General features: G+C 41.8%; 1 protein-coding gene across 31 annotated transcripts in view; it reads left to right on the forward strand.

Moving 5' to 3' along the window:
• Nucleotides 1-19683, forward strand: part of PLEKHA7 (pleckstrin homology domain containing A7) — a 299188-nt gene that overhangs the window by 220303 nt on the left and 59202 nt on the right. For 27 of the 31 annotated variants that reach the window (XM_042858812.2, XM_005308701.4, XM_005308705.5 and 24 more), the window contains 2 exons: nt 9064-9586; nt 18310-18396. In XM_042858812.2, coding sequence (XP_042714746.2) covers nt 9064-9586; nt 18310-18396 — 610 coding nt within the window. The remainder of the gene's footprint in view (nt 1-9063; nt 9587-18309; nt 18397-19683) is intronic. The other 4 variants (XM_042858814.2, XM_042858818.2, XM_042858819.2 and 1 more) reach the window with 1 other exon arrangement.

The raw sequence follows: 19683 nt of genomic DNA on the forward strand, positions 1-19683 counted from the left end.
ATATTCTCTTTGAACATATTGGATGTTTTCTTAAAAAATTTGACCTGAATTTATTCAAAATTTAAGAGCCAATATGAAAAGACTAACTCTTAAAGTCCTCTTTTATTCATGGACAAAATAGATTACAAGTTTAACCCGTTTTCCACTTAAAAACAAGAGAGAGAGAAATTTTAATCTTTTCCCCTTGTTTGTTTTCCCCCACAATTCTTGTATATGGGTCATGTTGGTATGTAACACATACATGAAATGCAGTGTAACTGGATTCTTCAGTATTTTGGATGCACAATATGTCTAATGAAGCAGCACTAAAATGTCACTGTGGCATACAAGATGCATCTTGTTCCTTTTTAGTCTGAAAATTACATGAAAGCCAGGGTGTATAGGCAGATGGAATGCTTAATGTTTGTATTATCTGTAACTTACCAATGTTTTCATCTGTTTATTTTTCTTCAAGGTGGGTGTGCACATATGTATTTCTCTGGTCTCTCTCTTTCTGGAAAGTGATGGTCTGATAAGTAATAGGTATCTGCTTTTACTGATCCTGCAAGTTACTCCTTGTGGAGTCCCAGTAAAGTTAGTTGGGGGCTATACGCTCACACAAGTCCTCCCACATGGAGTTAACTTTTTAGGATCAGAGCCTTGTATTTAAAGGAAACTTATGAAATTGAGATGAAGTGGTAATGAATAGGAGAAAATCGAATGTGTGACCTATGGGTGGGGAGGACTCAAATTGTGATGGATATAAATGGGGGAACAAATTTAAATTAAAAAAAATTAAATACATATTAAAATTGTTCATATTTCTCTGCTGGAGTTCCAGTAAGAGACTTCAATTAATTAATTAATAATGCAAACTCTGTGAAATTCCAGTTTTCTGCTCCTCTCATTTCCTCCTCTGTCCACTCCCCTCCCCTCAAAAGAAACCAAAAAACAAAATAACCCTATCATCAGAAGCCTGTATGCTGCCTTAATCTAGTATTTTCAATAATTTTTAATTCTTTTATCATTCTGTTTTATTTGCCTATTTATTTGTTTGGGTGGATACTGTTAAAGGTAGGGGAAATTATGTCTTTAGTATTTTTTTCTAAACATGCACTGTTGCTAATATATGCTATATAAATACAATGTACTATCTTCTTTTGGTGTTCTATACTAGCCACACAAACATACAAAAAATTAAAAACATTATAATTATGATTAAAAATTAACAGAACAGTTTAAAATCTATCAGTGTTATAGGAAAGCCACTGAAAACATTCCCTTCCCTCCTCCTTCTCCCCCCTCCTCCCCCCCCCCCCCAAAAAAAAAGAAATTGTGGGTAATGGTCAGACTTGATTAGTACCTAACTAGGAGGCATTAGGAAAATTAACAGATTTGAGTTAATATTATGCAAATTTCCCAGCCTGGTGATAGGGACATTGCAATTACAGGTGCCATCTTTTGAATGAGACATAAAACGACTGGGCGTATTGTTACCATAAAGCTTTCTATGAAACTTTTGCTAGTGGGATGTGATGACGAGTGTTATAGAAATTTAAGGTAGTAATATTAACTTTGAGAGATGGCCAGTGTAATTCACTTTTTATTTTCATTTGTTGGATTTGACCATGAACAGCCCACTTAGTTTTATGGTGCTTCACAGTTCATGGATTATGCTGTCATTCCGTAAATTATAATAATAAGTCTGCAGGATATGATTTGCAGAATGCACTAGTTTGGGGCAATAAATCTGATGACTATTTCTTAAATGTATATACCCATCATTTTAAAAAATAATATTTATAAACGTTTTAAAAACCTCATAATTGCTGATGCATGAAATACATATGAAGTTGCTTCCTGGCTCAACTCAACTCAAACCAAGACCCTGATCCTGCAATGTGATGCATGCTAGTGAACTTCATGTGTCTACACAGAGACCTATTTATATCACTGAGACTCTGTGTGGGCTCTAGGGGTCCATTTGCATAATTATTGTAGGCTCAGGATCAACACTTTAATATCTGGAAGGTGGCATAAGACCTTTTTAAAAAGATACTTTTCCTCCCATTTCATATAGTACCCATAGCTGGTTCTGTGGCATTGATAAGCTTTGGCTCTCAGTAACACACCCTTGTAAAGTAAGACATCCAAAAAGATTATGCAGGTTGAAAATGACTGAGGTAGAAAGTTTTAAAAGATGTTCCCAGGAGGTTGGAATTACTTAAAAGAAAAATCACTAAGTGAGGGGCGCCCACATCCTGTAGTCATTCAGAGGTGATGCTCCAGCCTTCAGTCTGAAGACTTCAATGCACAGGCAGACATGGTGAATACAGAACGTTAGAAGAATCTGGTCTTTGGGTTTTTTTTTTTTTTTTTTTAATTCTTTTATGAGTCAAACCCAAGCTAAACCTGTTCAGTACTTTCCTATTAAACACGCTCATGCTGAGCAATATCCTCCCCTTTCAAATATAGCAAGAAATAATTCCTGTTGCAGAGAACTTTTCCTATTCTTGGCTCTTTTCAGTAAGAGCCATACTTTTCTTGTTCAAGAGCTTCTATGCGTTTCCACTTGTGAGATTTCGCTCCCCTGGTATCAAGCTGTAGAACTGCCTTAAACAACTGTCTCTGTTGAGGGGATTTCATATGCATTCTCACACAAGGGTGAGGGTCATCACCCTACTTTATATAAGGGTGTTCACACCCCCACCTGCCTCACTTTTTTTTGCTGCCGCTTTAGAAAGTGAACAGAATTTGCTTTGTGTCCTTACTATTAGACCTTCCCTTAGTCTAGCTTAAAACTTTATTCTAAACTGTTCATTTAGAATAGTATAAGATAGCTAAGAGTGAATAGCCCTTCACCTGTACTGGGAGCCTTCAACACCTTATCGAGAATAAACCTTGGGCCATGTAAAGGCTTTGTGAGGTGTGCATCTTGCTTGGCAGTCATACCAGAGATGTCCTGTGCCTTCTGTGTCTTGGAGAGACCCACTCGGTAACCCAATATACGATTTGCTACACCTATACTCGGGCTCATCTGGCTTCTCAGTGTTATAGCCTGATACTTCAGCAGGCCTGCTGAGGAAACTGAGACCAGTCTCTGTGCCAAGGTCCTCTTACACAGGACCCAAGACACACATTTACTGCTCCATTATCAGGGCTGCCTTCTACTACTGTCTCAAGACTGGGATCTTCTTGGCCCTGTACTGACACGGAATCCTTCATCCAGCACAACCAAAGCATCCATTTTAGGCCTCATTAGCCCTGATGCTGACACCTCAGTGCCTACTCCTCACCTGGCACCATTGCTCAGTATAAACTCCAGACCTGACCTCTGGCACTAACGCTTCTGCCTTGGTACCTCAAGCACAGTCAAATGTGCTTTCAGGAAGGAGACTAGGAAGTACATCTCCCCCCATGAGTCATAAACTGAAGAAAAAGAGGAAGCATCATCTCAATCCTCTTCTGCAATCTGAGACCCATGGGCGCTTTGAAGACTCAGACAGTGGTGTGGTCACCTCTTCTCAATGCTCCTCCAGAACCAGTCATCTTGGCACCAAATAACTTGGACTCCTCACTGTTTCAGATTCTAATAACACTTTCAATTTCTCTGCATCTGACTGTGTGTGGGGTCCGAGGTCAAGGCTATTAACCATCCAACTGAATCCTTTTCTGCAACCTGACTCTGTGCCATCTTTCAGTCCCAGTACAGACCTGCCTCAGAGCACCTTTGAAGATGAACTTGCAGGTCCCCTGATTAGATCTCAGGAAACCAGACCTCATCCCTTATCTCAAATCCAGATATCATAGAAGGATATCATGCAGGTCCCTGTTCAGTTGCTAATGTGGCCCTACATACAGGACTTTATGAAGGCCTTTTTTGGAAACTGCAAGACGAACTCTGATGCTGACCTAGGAATTGGCACTGATTCTCTTTCTGGAACAGTGCTTTCACTTGGCATCAGTGCCCTCACTAGGTACTAATGCATCCTGATATCACCACTGCATCCATCTTATCCTCAGGTGGATCTGCTGTATTGGAATAATGGGATGAGATTCCTTCAGAGGATCTGTATGGGTCCATTGTGGAGGAACATGCAGGTGGCACCTCACCAGACAATCAAATGGAGTTCTCTCTGTTTCCTTTTATGATGAACAGAAACAGTTTAGGAGCTATTTGGGAGAATGGCAGAGACTCTTCAGTTACCAGCAGGTGTCATGGCCCCTGAGATATCTGATCCCTTGTTTGACATATTACAGATATAGACCAGGAAGAAGCTGTCTCCACCTCCTAGCTCCAGCATTTTCAACACAGCCAAAAATATCTGTCTCCTTTTTCATTCCTGCATGTGTCCAAACAAGCAGACAGGATATATCCTGTGCCAGATGAAGGATATCCGTTCCTGCTACAACATTTGCCAGCTAGCTCCGTGGCAGTGTCTGCAGCATGGGAGACAGTGTGAGGTAACAGAGTAAGCTTTATATATTTGGCATAAGTGTCTTCTGATCTGGCTCATTGGCCTTTTGGGTGGCCAATTATAAGGCCATAATGTCCCATTACGTTTATATCTTGTAGGATGCCGTGAGGGACTCCTTACCAAAGGAACAGAAAAAAATGGCTAAGACTTTAGTCACTAAGGGTTGTAGGCTTGCTACGCACTCTGAGAGCAGAGTGTCATTCTGCTTCCAGAGACAAACTTTCTTGTAATGCCAAGGAATGCAATCCCAGAGGCATTATTAGCTACTTCCAAAACAGGCTGCTGGCGAACTACCTCAATGGTATAGGGGCAGGATTCCTCATCATACCTCTTCATGGTCCTCAGCATCAGCCTCCAAGCAGCAATTCTGATGGTGTGGTTGACAGCCACACACCAATATGTACCACATCTCCAATTCTTTCTCCCTCCTTTTGGGCCTCATCTCTCTTCTACATCATCTGGTGCATGATTTCTTCCAGTCACAGGTAATAGACACTATCCAATTCTGCACCAGGCCACCTCACCATCCTCCAGCTCCTGCTTCCCTCTTCACTGATTCATCTTTCGGAAGAATCCTGTGGGAAGAAGGCTATTCCCTTCTCAACAAGGGAGTCATAGAGGAGATTCCATGGGTACACCATGGGAAAGGATTTTATTACCAGTATTTCCTGATCTCCAAGAAGAGTGACAGTTTGAGACCCAATTTAGACCTCAGAAACGTCAACAGGTTCAGGATGTGCACGGCTTTATTGCAGGGTGTTGGTATGCAGCTCTTGACTTAAAGGACAACTATTTTCATGTGATGATCATATCACAAACCTGAGGTTCTGTGAGGGGACAAGATGCTACCGTTTTATAGTCTGTCCTTTCTGCTTGTCCACAGGCCTTTAAGACTTTCAGATGTGTCCAGGTGGTTGCTGTATACATCAGACACAAAGGAATATTCATCTGCCCATACCTAGACAACTGGCTTCAAAGGGTCAGCTCACAACAAGACCTCTTCTCGGTCTTGTGCAACTTTTCCAGTCTTTGGAATTAATTATCTGGGAGAAATCATTGGTTCAGCTTGCACAGAGTAGCACTTTCATTGGAACAGTCCTGAACTGTACTCGGGCCAGAGCCTTTCTTTCATAAAAGAGACTTCTCAAAATTTGAGATATCCTGACAACTCTCAGAGCACACCTGGTAAAGACCACAATTTTTCTTAAGGCTACTAGGCTTGATGGTCTCATCATCCTACACATTTGAACATTAGATCCTTGCAAAGCTGGGTAGCAGGTAACTATGCATTAAATGTTCACAGCCTTCAGAAAAAACTGACCATTCCACCTCAAGTGCTTCAGTAGTTTTATTGGTGGGAAAATGGGGGCAATGTCCTTCTGAGGGTACCCTTTGCTTCCCTCTCCTCTAACGTCACAGTGACCACCAGTGCCAACACTACAGCCATGTACAGATAACAACACAGCCATGTACTACATGTCTAAGCAAGGGGGGAGGGAGTACATTCCCAACCTTTATCTGTGGAGGCAAGAAAACAGGCTGTGGTACATCCAAAACCAATTCCACCCTATTTTTCTACAGCTTGAGGGAGAAAGAATGTGGAGGCAGACTCACTCAGCAGGAGGGCTCAGAATCAATACAAGTGGTACTTGAAACCAGTGGTGGCCAGAGACTATTTCACTATTGGGACCACTCAATGATGGGTCTCTTCATGTCTGAACAAAACACCAAATGCCACTAGTATTCAACAGAGCACACCGGGACAAAAACTCTCCCTGGTGGATTTCTGCTGAACTGGATTCAACACATTGTATACACCTTCCCTTCCTTCACGTTCCTCTGATAACCTGAGTCCTATAGAAAATCAGGTTGCACAAAGCAAACAATGTATTAGTAGCCCCAATGTAACCTTACTAGCACTGGTATCCCCAAATCTTTTGCTGCTTGTCAGAAAACTATCATACCTGCTGCTCTTTCTCCAGACCTCCTGTCTCAAAAGCCAGGAAGGAATTCTGCATCTCAACCCAGAAATGCTCCACTGTGCAGTATTGGAGGATAACCTTCTGACTAATGAGGACTATTTCTGTTCTCAGAGAATTCAGGCCATCCTTAGTGTAATACAGGGAAGGCTACACTCAGAAATTCTATAAACTGAAAAGGAAATGGTTTACTATCTGTGCCACTAGTAAAGTACTTGCTCCATCTCAAGCTGGGGTCTCTGCACTCCTAGAGTAGCTTCTACACCTTAAGTCTCAGGGCTTAGCTATAGCCTCGCTGAAAGTCGATATGGCAGCAATATCTGCTCATCACAATTATGTTCTGAACAAACCTATCTTCGGTCACTCAACAATCTCCAGGTTCCTTAAAGGCATGGTAAATGTGTTTCCCCTCAGTAAAGAGCTCCCATTTAAGGCACCCTAAATCTTGTCGAAATTAAGCTGACTGGTCGTCTTTGAACTTCTTGCACAAATCTCTCTCAAGCATCTATTGATCAAATAGCCTTCCTAATAATAGTAATGTCTGCTAGGAGAGTGAGTGATCTTAGTGCTTTAATAGCTAGCCACTTCATCTAATAGGGTGGTCTACAAGGAGAAAGTCACCATGAGGCCTCATCCCAGCTCCATACCTAAGGTGGTCTCAGATTTCCACTTCTCTTACTGCATTTCCCTCCCTGTGTTCTTCCCTAGACTTCACTCCCACCCACGGGAATCTCCTCTCCTAGACGTGAAGACAGTGCTCTTTTTTTTACCTGGAAAAGACCAAGCCCTTTAAAAAATCTAATTGGTTATTTGAAGCATATGGGCGAGATGCCAGTGAGAATCCATTATCTTACACACTCACACTGGATTGGAGGTATATAGAATAGTGTTACATCTTGACTAGGAAACCAGTAACATCCTAGTTTAAAACCCCACTCCTTAGAGCCTCCCTCTGCAGCAGCAGTAGCACAGCTTAGATATGTTTCCTTCATGAAGATACTCAAAGCAGCAACTTGCAGTTCAGTGTACACTTTCACCAAACACCTCATTTTGCACTTAGCATCGTGGTCCAGTATCCGGTCTAGAAGAGTGGTGCCATGCTACAGTATGTATTTAGCTAATCTCTCTTCACCCACGTTCTACTTGATGGAGCACTGCCCACTAGAATCCCATAAATGGAAGTGCAGAAGCCCTCAAAGAAGAAAAAGCGGTTACTTGGTCTTTTAGAGTCATCTCTGTGCATTCACACTACCCACCTTCTCCTCTACCTCGGAGTTCTAAATAACATCAGGACTGTACAGTTTGGGAGTAGAAATTGAGTTGGGGTGGGGCGTGCACTTCCTTATATAGAGTAGGGTAATGACATTATTCTCACATGAGATTTCTCAAGAGCCTCCCAACTTGAGTCACAATTTTTCAAGGCAATTCCACAGCCTCTGGGCACCAAATCCCATGAGTGGGAATACACAGAGGCAACTCTTGAAGAACAAGAGTTACTGGTAAGTAATCACTTGCTCTCTTTTTGTTCCTCATATCCATCTTGTATGCTAAGAAAATATAATCTTTTCCTTCCATCCCACACTTTCCTTTACATTGTCTTCCATGAGGTCTGGCAGAGAGAGCAATGTTGCTGACTGGAGATGTTGAAGCAAATGACCCTCAGATACTAAAAGGACAAAATAATGATGGCTAAGTGCAGAATTGGATAATAGACAAGTGGGATCATTCTCGTATTTCAGGCTGTGAAAAGACTTCATGAAGTCAACTAGGTCAAAGTTGGAAGCCAACAGATTTTGCGTGAAAGCTGCTGGCCAAATGTGGAGCTAATTTCTGCAATTTAATTTCTGCATGTTGTACTGAACCCAGGAAGTGCCATTTTTTTGTAGCAGGACTATAAATGAATTTCCTTGTAAATTCCTATGTGCTGCTTAAGATAGCAAGGACCAGTAGCATTATATCATGTAAAAGAGTAATTCATAAGGACTAGAACATTCCAAACAAATGTTCATATATCAAAGAATTTAAGAAATGGTTTATCTCTTTTATGTATAATGAAGCAAAATCTACATAACCGTTGCTTATTCTGTCTGGTGAGGTTTCTTCCTCCTCTCTGATTTTTAAGGTAATGTAATTTTTAAAATTAATTAATATATCACATTTGTACAGCAAACTACACCATCTAGTGGTGAACAATGTACCTTTTAACTAAACGTAAAAATTACTTACTTATAGTATTTGCTGTTTATAAACACAACTATGACTCAGTTCTTTGCATACTTGACTTCTAGTGTTTCTAAACATAGAGGTAATGTAACTTATTCCCTTAAAGCTAGCTCTGCTGTGATAGGTCCAGGCTGATCATTGATCAAAGAATTGTGGCTTTCAGATATTTCTCAAAGTAAAATGACTTACCAGATTACTGCAATCTTAATATGTGAATAGTGCAGGTTTTTTATATAAAAATACCGGGGCAATAGTAGCTTCATTTTGTACACATTAAGTGAATTTTAATCAGAATCTTGTATAATTCCTAAGGTAACATTAATTAGAAGAGATAATTTATGTTTTTACTTTAGCCAATCCTATTGATAAATGTACATTTAAATCTATATCTCTTCTTCTCACAGTCTTGCTCCTGATCAGATTCTAACTCGTCAAGGTCCCAGTCAGTCTTCGTCTTTTCCTGAAAATTATCATACCTTGCCAAAGAATACCAGGCAGCCTTCAGGGAGCTCTCCTCCACCAAATCGCAACTTGCCAAGTGACTACAAATATGCCCAGGACCGTGTTAGTCACTTGAAAATGTCCCATGAGGAGAGGAAAGCTAATAAGGATGGTACTGTATGGCAGCTATACGAGTGGCAACAGAGACAGCAGTTTAAACATGGCAGTCCAACTGCTCCAGTTTATGCAGGTTCTCCGGACTTTACTGACCGTGGTAAAGCAAAAAGTTCACTAGATGTTCCACGATCAATTTCTGTTCCTCCATCTCCTTCCGATATTCCTCCACCAGGACCTCCAAAAATCTTTCCACCAAGGAGACCGCACACTCCTGCAGAAAGGGTTACTGTTAAACCGTCTGATGGGAGACAGAGTATAGACATACCTTTTGCTGGATCTCCAAGGAGGATACGAAATCATGCTGTAAAGGTGTGTATAGAGTATAACAGTAATCATACATAGGTTTGCATATTAATCCATCTAATTAATATAGGCATTTGCACTGCAATCCCTACTGTGGTATCGAAGTGACACACAAGTTCTAAAAGTAAACCCGGTAACACACAATTTTTTTTTCCAAACCTACGTCTTCAGTTGTCACAGGTTTATTTTTGTTGTGGAAAGAATAAATGGGTAGCTCAGAAAGAAAGAGCCCATTAATTTGAAATGTTCTGATTTTATAGTTTCAATGGAGTGCCTTATTAATATTTTAAAATTTTGTAAATATATGTTAATGTATGCAATATTTAGCTATGCATAAGTAGGATATATGTATCTGTTACATAAATATATGTATAGGATGTTCATGCACAATATTAATGGAGAAGTTTAATATTAAGTTAAAGAACAATTCTTTTATACCTTCTCCAAACACATTTCAATGGGTTTTCTCACTGTTGTTAAACAGATAGGGGGTTTTTTTGTTGTTTTTTTTGTTTTTTAATTTTTGATGAAGCAAGTTGTGGATAATTTCTCTTCTTCAAGGTTAACATGTTTTGCAGAAAAGCTCTTTCAGGTAAGCCACTGTATCTAAAGTAGTGCATAGTTATTTTTCAAGTGATTGTCCACATAGATTCCAGTCTGGGTGTGCATTGCCCCATGTGCGCAACACTGGATTCTGTTAGCTCCAATGGAGATGGTTGGCTATGCCTGTGCCATAGATGTCCCCTGCCCCCTCACCCAAAGGCATAAAGATTAGAGCAGGCTGAATTGTTCCTCAATTTCTTCCTAATGCCAATGGCAGCAAGACAGAACTCTTGTGTAGTGTCTGCCTTCTTCTCTGCACACTATGCAAGCATATTTAATAGTCTTTGTACTTAGTAGTTAATACATATAGTTATTACCTGCAGGCTTTTATATATATATATATATATAGAGAGAGAGAGAGAGAGAGAGAGAGAGAGAGAACACGAACCTAGATACATTCCAGTTTAGGCTAGAACTCCTCCCTTTTGTCCACCTCACGGGAGTGCTAGTGACACTGCAGGAGCTAGATCTCCTGGTTTCAAAACCTGCCCTCATGTGACGCTTCAGTGGTGCTTAATAACTGGCACTCCTGTTTGCTATTCTGCTTAGGACATGAACATATCTCCAAGCTATGCTCCATATGTGTCATCTTCTTGAAGCAAATTCAGAAAGCTAAAGAAGCCTGCCTGAAGTTGTTTCCCTTGAGAGCTTGAACACCAGGAGGAAAGGCAGAGCTAAACCCATGTTCCTCTGGTTCGTCCCTTTCCATTAGTGTTGAGGGAGCTGAGTTTCTGCCTTCCCATTTGCCACCATTCTGGTGTTGACTTCCTCTGACAGGGCAGAAAGTACAGGTCACCTTTTCTAGTGCCTAGAGAGTAAAGACATGGATATCAGACTTCTGACTTGCCTTGGCCTCAGCCCCATAAGGGCCAAAAGCTCTGTGCCAGCACCATGTATGAAAAGAGCACCATGTGTACCCACTAAATCTGTGGACTGTATTTCTCTCAATGCCAACCCTTTGGCATGAACTTGGCACCTGCCATCTCCATACCAGTCAAATCAGAAATGTGTTCCTGAGTACTAGCACTTCAGAACTTGCTATCTGGGTACCCAGAGCATATATGGTACTGCATGGTTTAATTGTGGGCCTAGTACTGGACTCGTCTCTGAGTGAGGCTGACAGTGGCAATATCTAAGACACCAGAACCAGTCTCTTTCCCTCAAAAACAAGGTACTCTGGATAGAACCGCCTCCCTTGGAAGCTGTGTGCTTCTTTTCCCCATTCCTATCTAGACAGAGCAGGGAGTCCTCTCCCACTCACCTGCCTGATTGGCTGAACAGAGCCAGCAAGGCCTGTTTATAAGCTCAGCAGCAGCAACAAACTCAACACGTATATCCTCAGTTGTGATTACTGCTGTGCCAGGCTTGTTCCCTGCCACACTCAAATCCATTCCACCCTGCTTCCCTGCTTGCTCCTGACTCCAGCTGTGACTCTTGGCTTGATTTCTGGTTACTGACTCCGGCTTTCATCCTTTACTCTGGTTCCTGACTCCTGCTCCAGCTTCTAGGCTTGACTGTCCACACGCTGGTCACAACAGTCTGAGTAGCCTGAAAGTCCCTGGCTTAGCTACTAGGATGGACCCCTCTAAAGCCAACATCTTATTCGTGGAGCTAGTGAATGCTTTGCAGAATCTACAGACCCAGATCAGTGCCCTGCAGTGAATGCCACCCAGCAAGCACAAGCTGTGCCACCTGTGACCCAGACCTACTGAGAGCCAAAAATAACGTTGTCCAGCAAGTTCAGTGGTGACTGGGGGAAGCTCTGTGGGTTTCTAAATCAGTGCCATCTTTGCCTTCTACGGTACCTGCAGACATGTCCTACTGACAAGACCAAGGTGAGGCTTATCAGCTTGCTGACTGAGGAGGTGTTGGCCTGGATGTTGGTGATTTTTGGCAACCCGAACCACACAAACACGGCAGTGGTTGCACTCCAGACACTAAGGCAAGGATGCTGGTGGGCAGATAATTATGTTGCTGACTTCTGGTGCAGACACAGAATGGAAATTTTTGGCATGGTCTCAATGACGACATTAAGGCTAAGCTGGCTTGAATAGAGTCTCCAGCTGGCCTGAACACTTTTATCAATCTATATATTAAAATTAACAACTGTCTATCTGAGTGCTGCCAAGAAAGGAGGGTGACGCTTTGAGCCATGCTGGTTTTGATGGCATGAACCAGTCAATATCCTGCATCCATGCTTCAGCCTGAACCCATGTAGGTCGACATGGACTAGACCCGCCTCTCTGAAGGGGAAAAGTCTCTGCTGAGTGGGGGAGGGGTGTGTCTGTCTGTATTCCGGACAATCTTGGCATTTCGATTGTTCTGCCCAGACCTGTACCTTGATTGGGAAATGCCCCAGTCCCAGTGAGGGGTCTGGGCTGGGTTGGTTCTTCTCCTCTTCATTTTAGCATCCAATGGGGCTCTTTTGGTCAAAAGACTGATGACAACTAGCACCACTGTGCCAAAGTGGGAACAAGGCAAATCCACTATAAAGTCCAGAGACACAGTGGACCGGGCCTGGGACTGTGGGCTATTGCTGGAGGAGACCAAGTGGCCTCACATGTGGGTTCTTAGTTCAGGAGTATTATTTTCTCATCTCAAAGAATGGCATCCCATTTTGGACCTTCGATGTCTCAACAAATTCATCCACGGTTTCAAGTTCAGGATGGTGAGGCTCTAATGAGGGAATTGTGGATGTTGGTCAAGACTGGTTCATGGCTGTCAACCCATCAGATTCCCATTTCTACATATCCATTCAGCCAGACCACAGGACATACCTCCGAATCAGGAGCATCTCACTGTCAGTAGAGCCTTGCGCAGATACAAAATTTGTATCCGCATCCAATCCACAATCCATAAACACGGTCCAAGGATTTTCAACAAATGCTTGGTAGTCATGCAAACTCATCTTAGGAGACCATGAATTCAGGTCTGCCCCTACCATGACAACTGGCTGATCTGAAAATCATCACCCCAACAAGTGATCCAACTCAATTCAAATAACCTTAAAGATCCTTGCCACTCTGGGTCTCAAATTCAACAGAGAGAGATCCACGCTTACTCCAACTCAAAACATAGACTTTATAGGGGATGGTGTCAAATTCCAGGCAAGTATCAGAAGGGTAGCCGTGTTAGTCTGAATCTGTAAAAAGTACTTTTTACAAATTCCAGGCAGTGGTGGATTAACACACAAGGCCATGGGGCCGAAGCCCAGCGACCCTGGCCAATTTGGGGGGCCCTGGCCAATTTAGGGGCCTCTGAAAAAATGGGTGCCCCAAGCCCTTGTAGAAGCTGCAGGGCTGAAGGAGTGCCAGAAGCACTCTAGAAGTGCGGGGCCATCGGCACTCAAACCATGGCCCTGCCTGCTGCTCTGCTCCTTCCCCAGGAGACCCTGCCCCATACTGCCTCTTCCCCCGAGGCCCCATCTCCGCTTGTTCCTCTCTGCCTCTTCCCCCTCCGTTGCTAATCCTTAAGGCAGGCTAAAAGTGGGAGGGCATAGCCCCTCAAGAAGCTCCCCTCCAAATAAATGTAATTGAGTTCAGAGCCATAATTATACCTACTACTCCCTGGGTCCACAATCCAAGTACTGATATTATGTCAAGAGTCAAGGAGGAGCCAGGTCATCTCTACTCTGTCAGGGAGCCATTTGGTTCTGGACTTGTGCATTCAGAATCAAATCACAATAGTGGCTAAGCACCTTCAGAACACGTTGGCAGATCAACTTAGCAGACAGTTCTCAGACAATTGCAAATGGTCTATCAAAGATTCAATCCTGCAGAGTCTTTCCAGAATTTCTGGATTTCTAGAAATAGACCTGTTTGCCACAAACCATAACAAGAAGTGTCAGATACTATGTTTCAAAGGGAATCCCAGCCCAGACTCCTTGATGGATGCCATTCTCACTCAATGGCACTTGGACTGATGTACACCTTTCTGCCAGTCCTCCTGATAGTGAAGGTTCTGATGAAACTGAGGCAAGATACAGAACTGATAGCCAAAGCATCAGTGAGTTCTGGTATTTGGATCTGTGAACCTCTCAACATAGCCCCCCAATCACCTTACCTGACCTACCCAACATAGTCTAGCAACACAGCGGTCAGATCCTGTACCTAGAGCCAGCTTTGTTATATCTGACAGCCTGGATGCTAGCTGAATGACGTCCACTGAAAGAAGCTGTTTAGCTGAAATTCAAAATGTTCTGATCCAAAGCAGGAAAGACTCAACTAGACTGACTTAAAAAGGAAGTGGAAGAGGCTTTCTATATAAGCATCTCAGCTGCAGCTGAGCTGTCTCCTTCAACAAGACCCGTTTCAGCAATATTGGAGTATTTACTAGCCCTGAAACAATCTGCTCTGTAAGAGTGCATCTAGAAGCAATATCTGCACATCACTCACCTAAGCAGGGCCATGCTATAGAGTGGCTAGATTTCTTAATGGCTTTACTCATGTCTTTACTCCAGTTAGGGAGCCCCCTTCCCTCTTGGGACTTCAGTATAGTACGAACATGATTGATGAATCCCTTTGATCCCTTAGCAACCTGTTCCATGTATCACCTACCAGTGAAGACTGCCTTTTTAGTAGCCATTGCATCAGCTTGAAGGGTAGTAAAAATTCAGTCCCTCATGACTGGGTCCCTCTTATACAGTGTTTCATAAGGACAGGGTTACTGTCAGGCTTCATCTCAAATTCCTGCCCAAAGTAATTTCAGAGTTCCGTGTGAACCTGTTTATTAATCTCCCAGTTTTCTTCCCCAAGCCTCACTCATCCTTGGGAGAAGCTAAATTTCATACACTTGATGTACTAAGGGCATACGGGTCAGACTATATCCTCTCAGAGATTATACATTTGGAGATCTACTTAGATAAGGACATGTTACAAATTAGCCAGATTAGATCCACCTAACCACATTAGAGCCTATTCCACTAGAGTTCAGGCAGCATCTGCTGCATATTTGTAGAAAGTTCTTATTTCCAAAATCTGTAGAGCAGTTACTTGGAGCTCTATCCACACCTTGACAAGACACTATTTTTTGACAGAATCTTCTAATTTGATGCCTGCTTTGATAGGACTGTCCTACTATCATTGTTTAAACAGGGGTCCTCCCAAGTACCCACCTCCAAGCAAATATGCTTGTTAGCCACCAAGAGTGGAATCCATGTGGACAATCACTCAAAGAGAGTAGTTCCTTACCTTACAGTAACTGTGGTTCTTCAAGATGTAGTGTTCACATGGACTCTCCAACCTGCCCATCTTCCATGCAACCATGGAGTTCTTCTGCTCTTGGCTTCTGTACTGGTGAAGGAACTGAAGAACAGTTAGGCCAGCTCTGCCAATATGCCCTCAGGTGGGTGGGCATGAGGACATCTAAGTCATTATTATGGCTCCAATAGACACTTATGGCCAAAAGTAACTCATGTTGAATGCATGGAGCACATGCACACCAAGAGTGGAATCCATGTAGACAATGCATCTTGAAGAAGCATAGTTACTGTAAGGTAAGTAACTGCTCTTTTCTTGTGTCAGCTGCTTCTTTACAGATGTCATCTTGGGGGGATGGGAGAGATACCTTTTTAATTACACAATGTATATAATGCATATTATTTTCCCAAGTCTCCTCAAGCAGTCTAAAGTCTGGTATAAAAGATCTGGTATATTACATTGCTGGCAAATTGAATAGACTTAGCATATCATAAAAGTAACACCATAGAGCAGTGGTTCTCAAACTTTTGAACTGGTGTCCCCTTCCACATAGCAAGCCTCTGAGTGCGACCGCCCCCCCTTATAAATTAAAAAAACATTTTTATATATTTAACACCATTATAAATGCTGGAGGTGAAGCGGGGTTTGGGGTGGAAGCTGACAGTTCGCGACCCCCCATGTAATAACCTCACGACCCCCTGAGGGGTCCCGACCCCCAGTTTGAGAACCCCTGCCATAGAGGAATGGTAAACCCAGTCTTTGTAAAGCTCACAAATAGGGGTTGCATGAAGTCTGCAAGGTTTAGTTCCGTAGGGTTGGCAGCAGGCTATCCCTGCAGTTTTCTTGAGAATTCAGATTTTTCCAACCTAAAATGAAAAAACCCCACAAAACCCCAGACCCTTATGTCTCTTCCTTCCCCCCCAATCCACCTTCCTCTCCCCGCTCTGCCCCCCACACTTTTATAGTTTTATTGTAGAGGCCTGGTGGCCTGTTTCTCTTTTGGCTCCTTTCTTGAAGACGAGTCACCCTCTTGATCTTTGAGTGGGAGGAGATATTTTCCCAACACTGATCACTGTCTTCCATAATCCAAAAGAATTTTCTAGTGAGACAGAATGCAGTCCACCCTGTCCTATGTTAATTAGCTTGCCCCCACTGTCACCTGATAATTCTTGGAAAGAAAATGAACATAGATTTTCTAACAACTGTTCTACAATCCCATGCAACAGATTATGGTTAGTCTCTCCACCTCAGCTCAGTGTCAGTGCTGGACTGTAGCATAAATAGGTTTTCTCTCCCAGTGCAGTATGAGCAGAGGGAACGTAAAGGAGAGCATAGAAGATCCTTTAGCAGTAACACTGGAACAAAGTGGGAGCACATTACTTATCCTTCAGATGTCAAATGTTAGGAGTGGGAAGGGAAGATGACTTGCAAACCCACACCCATTTCAGATTCAGTAACGTGCTGATATTCGGCAAAGAAGATTACTTCATGTTGTTTTGGGATTTGTTGCTTATGTGTACTCAGCACAGTTCCACTCACGGCTTCACATCTTTTCCACTGGTTCAGCTTATCATAGATCTTTCATCACTGTTATTGTATATATGGTTTGGGGTCTAGTTTTATAATGCCATACTTCACATATATAAATGGGAGACAACATTACCTGCTGATTAAACAACACTAGTGAAATATAGCACTGGAAAATGACATGTTCTTAAAGTTCCTGTTATAGCTCACCTACCATTGTTTTTCTAATTACATTGGCTGTACTGCTGTTGAAGGTATACCGTTGTAAAAGAACATGCAATATCATTCTTCCCTTACTCCATCAAAATGTTAGAGTTGCTCCCTGACACCGCAGCTTCTTGCTTTTCATTTTTGTTTTCTTTAGGTATTTATATTTGTGTGACAAAAAAATTAATTATTTTCATGCCATATTAATTTCTATCAAGCTGTGAACCATAAAATTGTTTTCACTTTCTATACAATTTGTAGAAGAAAATAGTTAGTTCTTATTTAATATTTTTTGATTTATAACACCCCTATATATATCCATGGTACTCCCTCACCTAGAATACTGTGTTTTAATTTTAGTTACCCTGTCTCTTAAAAATAAGATAGCAATATTTGAGGGTGTTCCGGGCAGACAATGAGAATCATTTGAGGCATGGAAAGTCTTTGTATGAAGAGAGACTGAAAGGACTAGGATTAAGACAGGAACATGAAAGATGTACACAAAATAATGAGTAGTATAGAGAGGGTAAGTCAGGAACTGCTCTTTACCCTTTTTTGTGTTACAAGAACAAAGGAACATTCAGTGAAATTGAAATGTGGCAAATTCAGAACTGATAAAAGGTGATTTATGTGTCTTACCAAACACCAAATTGGTGTGTGGCACTCGCTGCTACAAGATTCACTGAGCCAGGAGCTTAGTGGAATTCAGAAAAGGATTAGACATCTATATGGCTCAAAAAGGACATCCATAGTAATGTAAGGGAAAACTGTGCTTCTTCAGAGCATAAACCAACCACTAACTAACAGGTTTAGGAAGAAACTTCCTGTATGGGCATCTTAGTCCATAATTGTTGACCACAACATTGCTTGCACCTTCCGCTGAAGCATCTGGTACTGGCCAATGCGAGAGACATGTACTGAATTAGTCCCTGGTCTGATCCAGTATGGCAGTTCCCAAATTCCTATGTTTGTTTATTTATAGGCTTTCCTATGATGCGTATTGTAATATCTTCATTCCTCACAAGCATTAATGAATTTACCCCAAATTAGAGCCTACCTAAAATCAAACAGGAAGTCTGGCAGAGCCAAGAATATAAGCCAAATCTCCTGAATCCCAGTCAAGTACCTAAACCATAAGACCATACTTCCCACTTGAGGTAGTCTTCATAATTTTGATTATGGCTCTTCTTACAGAATTCAGCACACTTTGATAGACGCTCCATGCCTACTATGGGATATATGACCCATACTGTAAGTGCACCCAGTTTACATGGCAAGTCGGTAAGTTGAAATGCTAGAATTCTTTTTCTCTTCCCTGCCACCAAATTATTGTAGCAAGGTTTTCAAGTCCTGCTATTTTCTTAGTCATATTGTTTTTTCATGTTGTTTGAAAACCAGCTAACTCTTCTTAAACTTGAACTACGTAAGCTTAAGCGTGGACCATGTCCAGCTCTCATTAAAGTCAATGGGAATTTTGCTGTTGACTCCAGTGGGGGCAGGAGTAGGCCATGTGTAGAACTTCTTTAGTTTTGTTACTATACTACAGTTTTCTAGTAAACCCTTTTCTTTTATTGCGTTTATTTGACCAAATGCAGAATTAATTAAATAGTTGCTTAATCAGGTCAAGTAAATGCTGTCTGGGCACTGAGGTAAAGAATGTAATTACAGTGACGCTCCCTGAAGACTGCTAATATCCTCTTTACAATGTGTCTAAATACCTGCAGCCTGAAGAGCTAACATTGCTTCTCATTCGATTAAGGAGACATCAGGCTAAGTTGGCTAGTATACGAAATTACACAATCGCCCAATTACTACAGCATTTGCCAACTAATTCCATCTATCAGGTCAGCTGCTGATTGGCTCATCTGTGCTGTATGATAATTTGTGATTCTGCAAATGCTCCATTAGTGACGTGCTTGAGTCTGTGCTTCCTTGCCCATTCTTTGGTATTCTCAATCCTTGAATCATTTGTGTTTTTTCTTTGTTGTTGTACATGCTGTAAATTATAAGTATTTTAAGCTACTGGGTGCTGTTGCTTATGGTTTCAAAGCTTTAAATATCACTTCGCTTTGATATTATTTCTGAAAATGCTGCCTCTTAAAATCTTTTCAGAAAAGAGAATTAAGTATACTTTATTCATTCTGACTGAAGCAAAACAATGTCTTTGCACTGCTTTCATAATGGGAGTGGCTCACTTCACCACATGCTGCATTAACTCCAAAGTGAGATATATCAACCAGCTAGAACACTCATAGTAGCTTGTAACTGCATAATTTCTGCAGGTAAAGATTAGCTCATAAAAGTCAAATTGTCCTTTTGCGTAATTGGTAAATAACACTAGCCATCATAGTCCATAACAACACAACGGATAGCATTTATGTAAGAAGTTTTAAAATTGGAGATGGGGCAGAAATGCAGTTGTTATTAATCTCTTTATCAAGGTACTAGATTTGTAACATTCTCCAAAGGGGAGCCATCTAGTAACCTGGGCACATTTATGACCATGAAGCAAAATGTGGGGGCTCTCTTTTAAAGCTTTCAGCAATTTTTGTTTTGACCAAATTTAAG

Source organism: Chrysemys picta, chromosome 4, assembly GCF_011386835.1.
Source record: "Chrysemys picta bellii isolate R12L10 chromosome 4, ASM1138683v2, whole genome shotgun sequence".
NCBI classification, from domain to species: domain Eukaryota; kingdom Metazoa; phylum Chordata; order Testudines; family Emydidae; genus Chrysemys; species Chrysemys picta.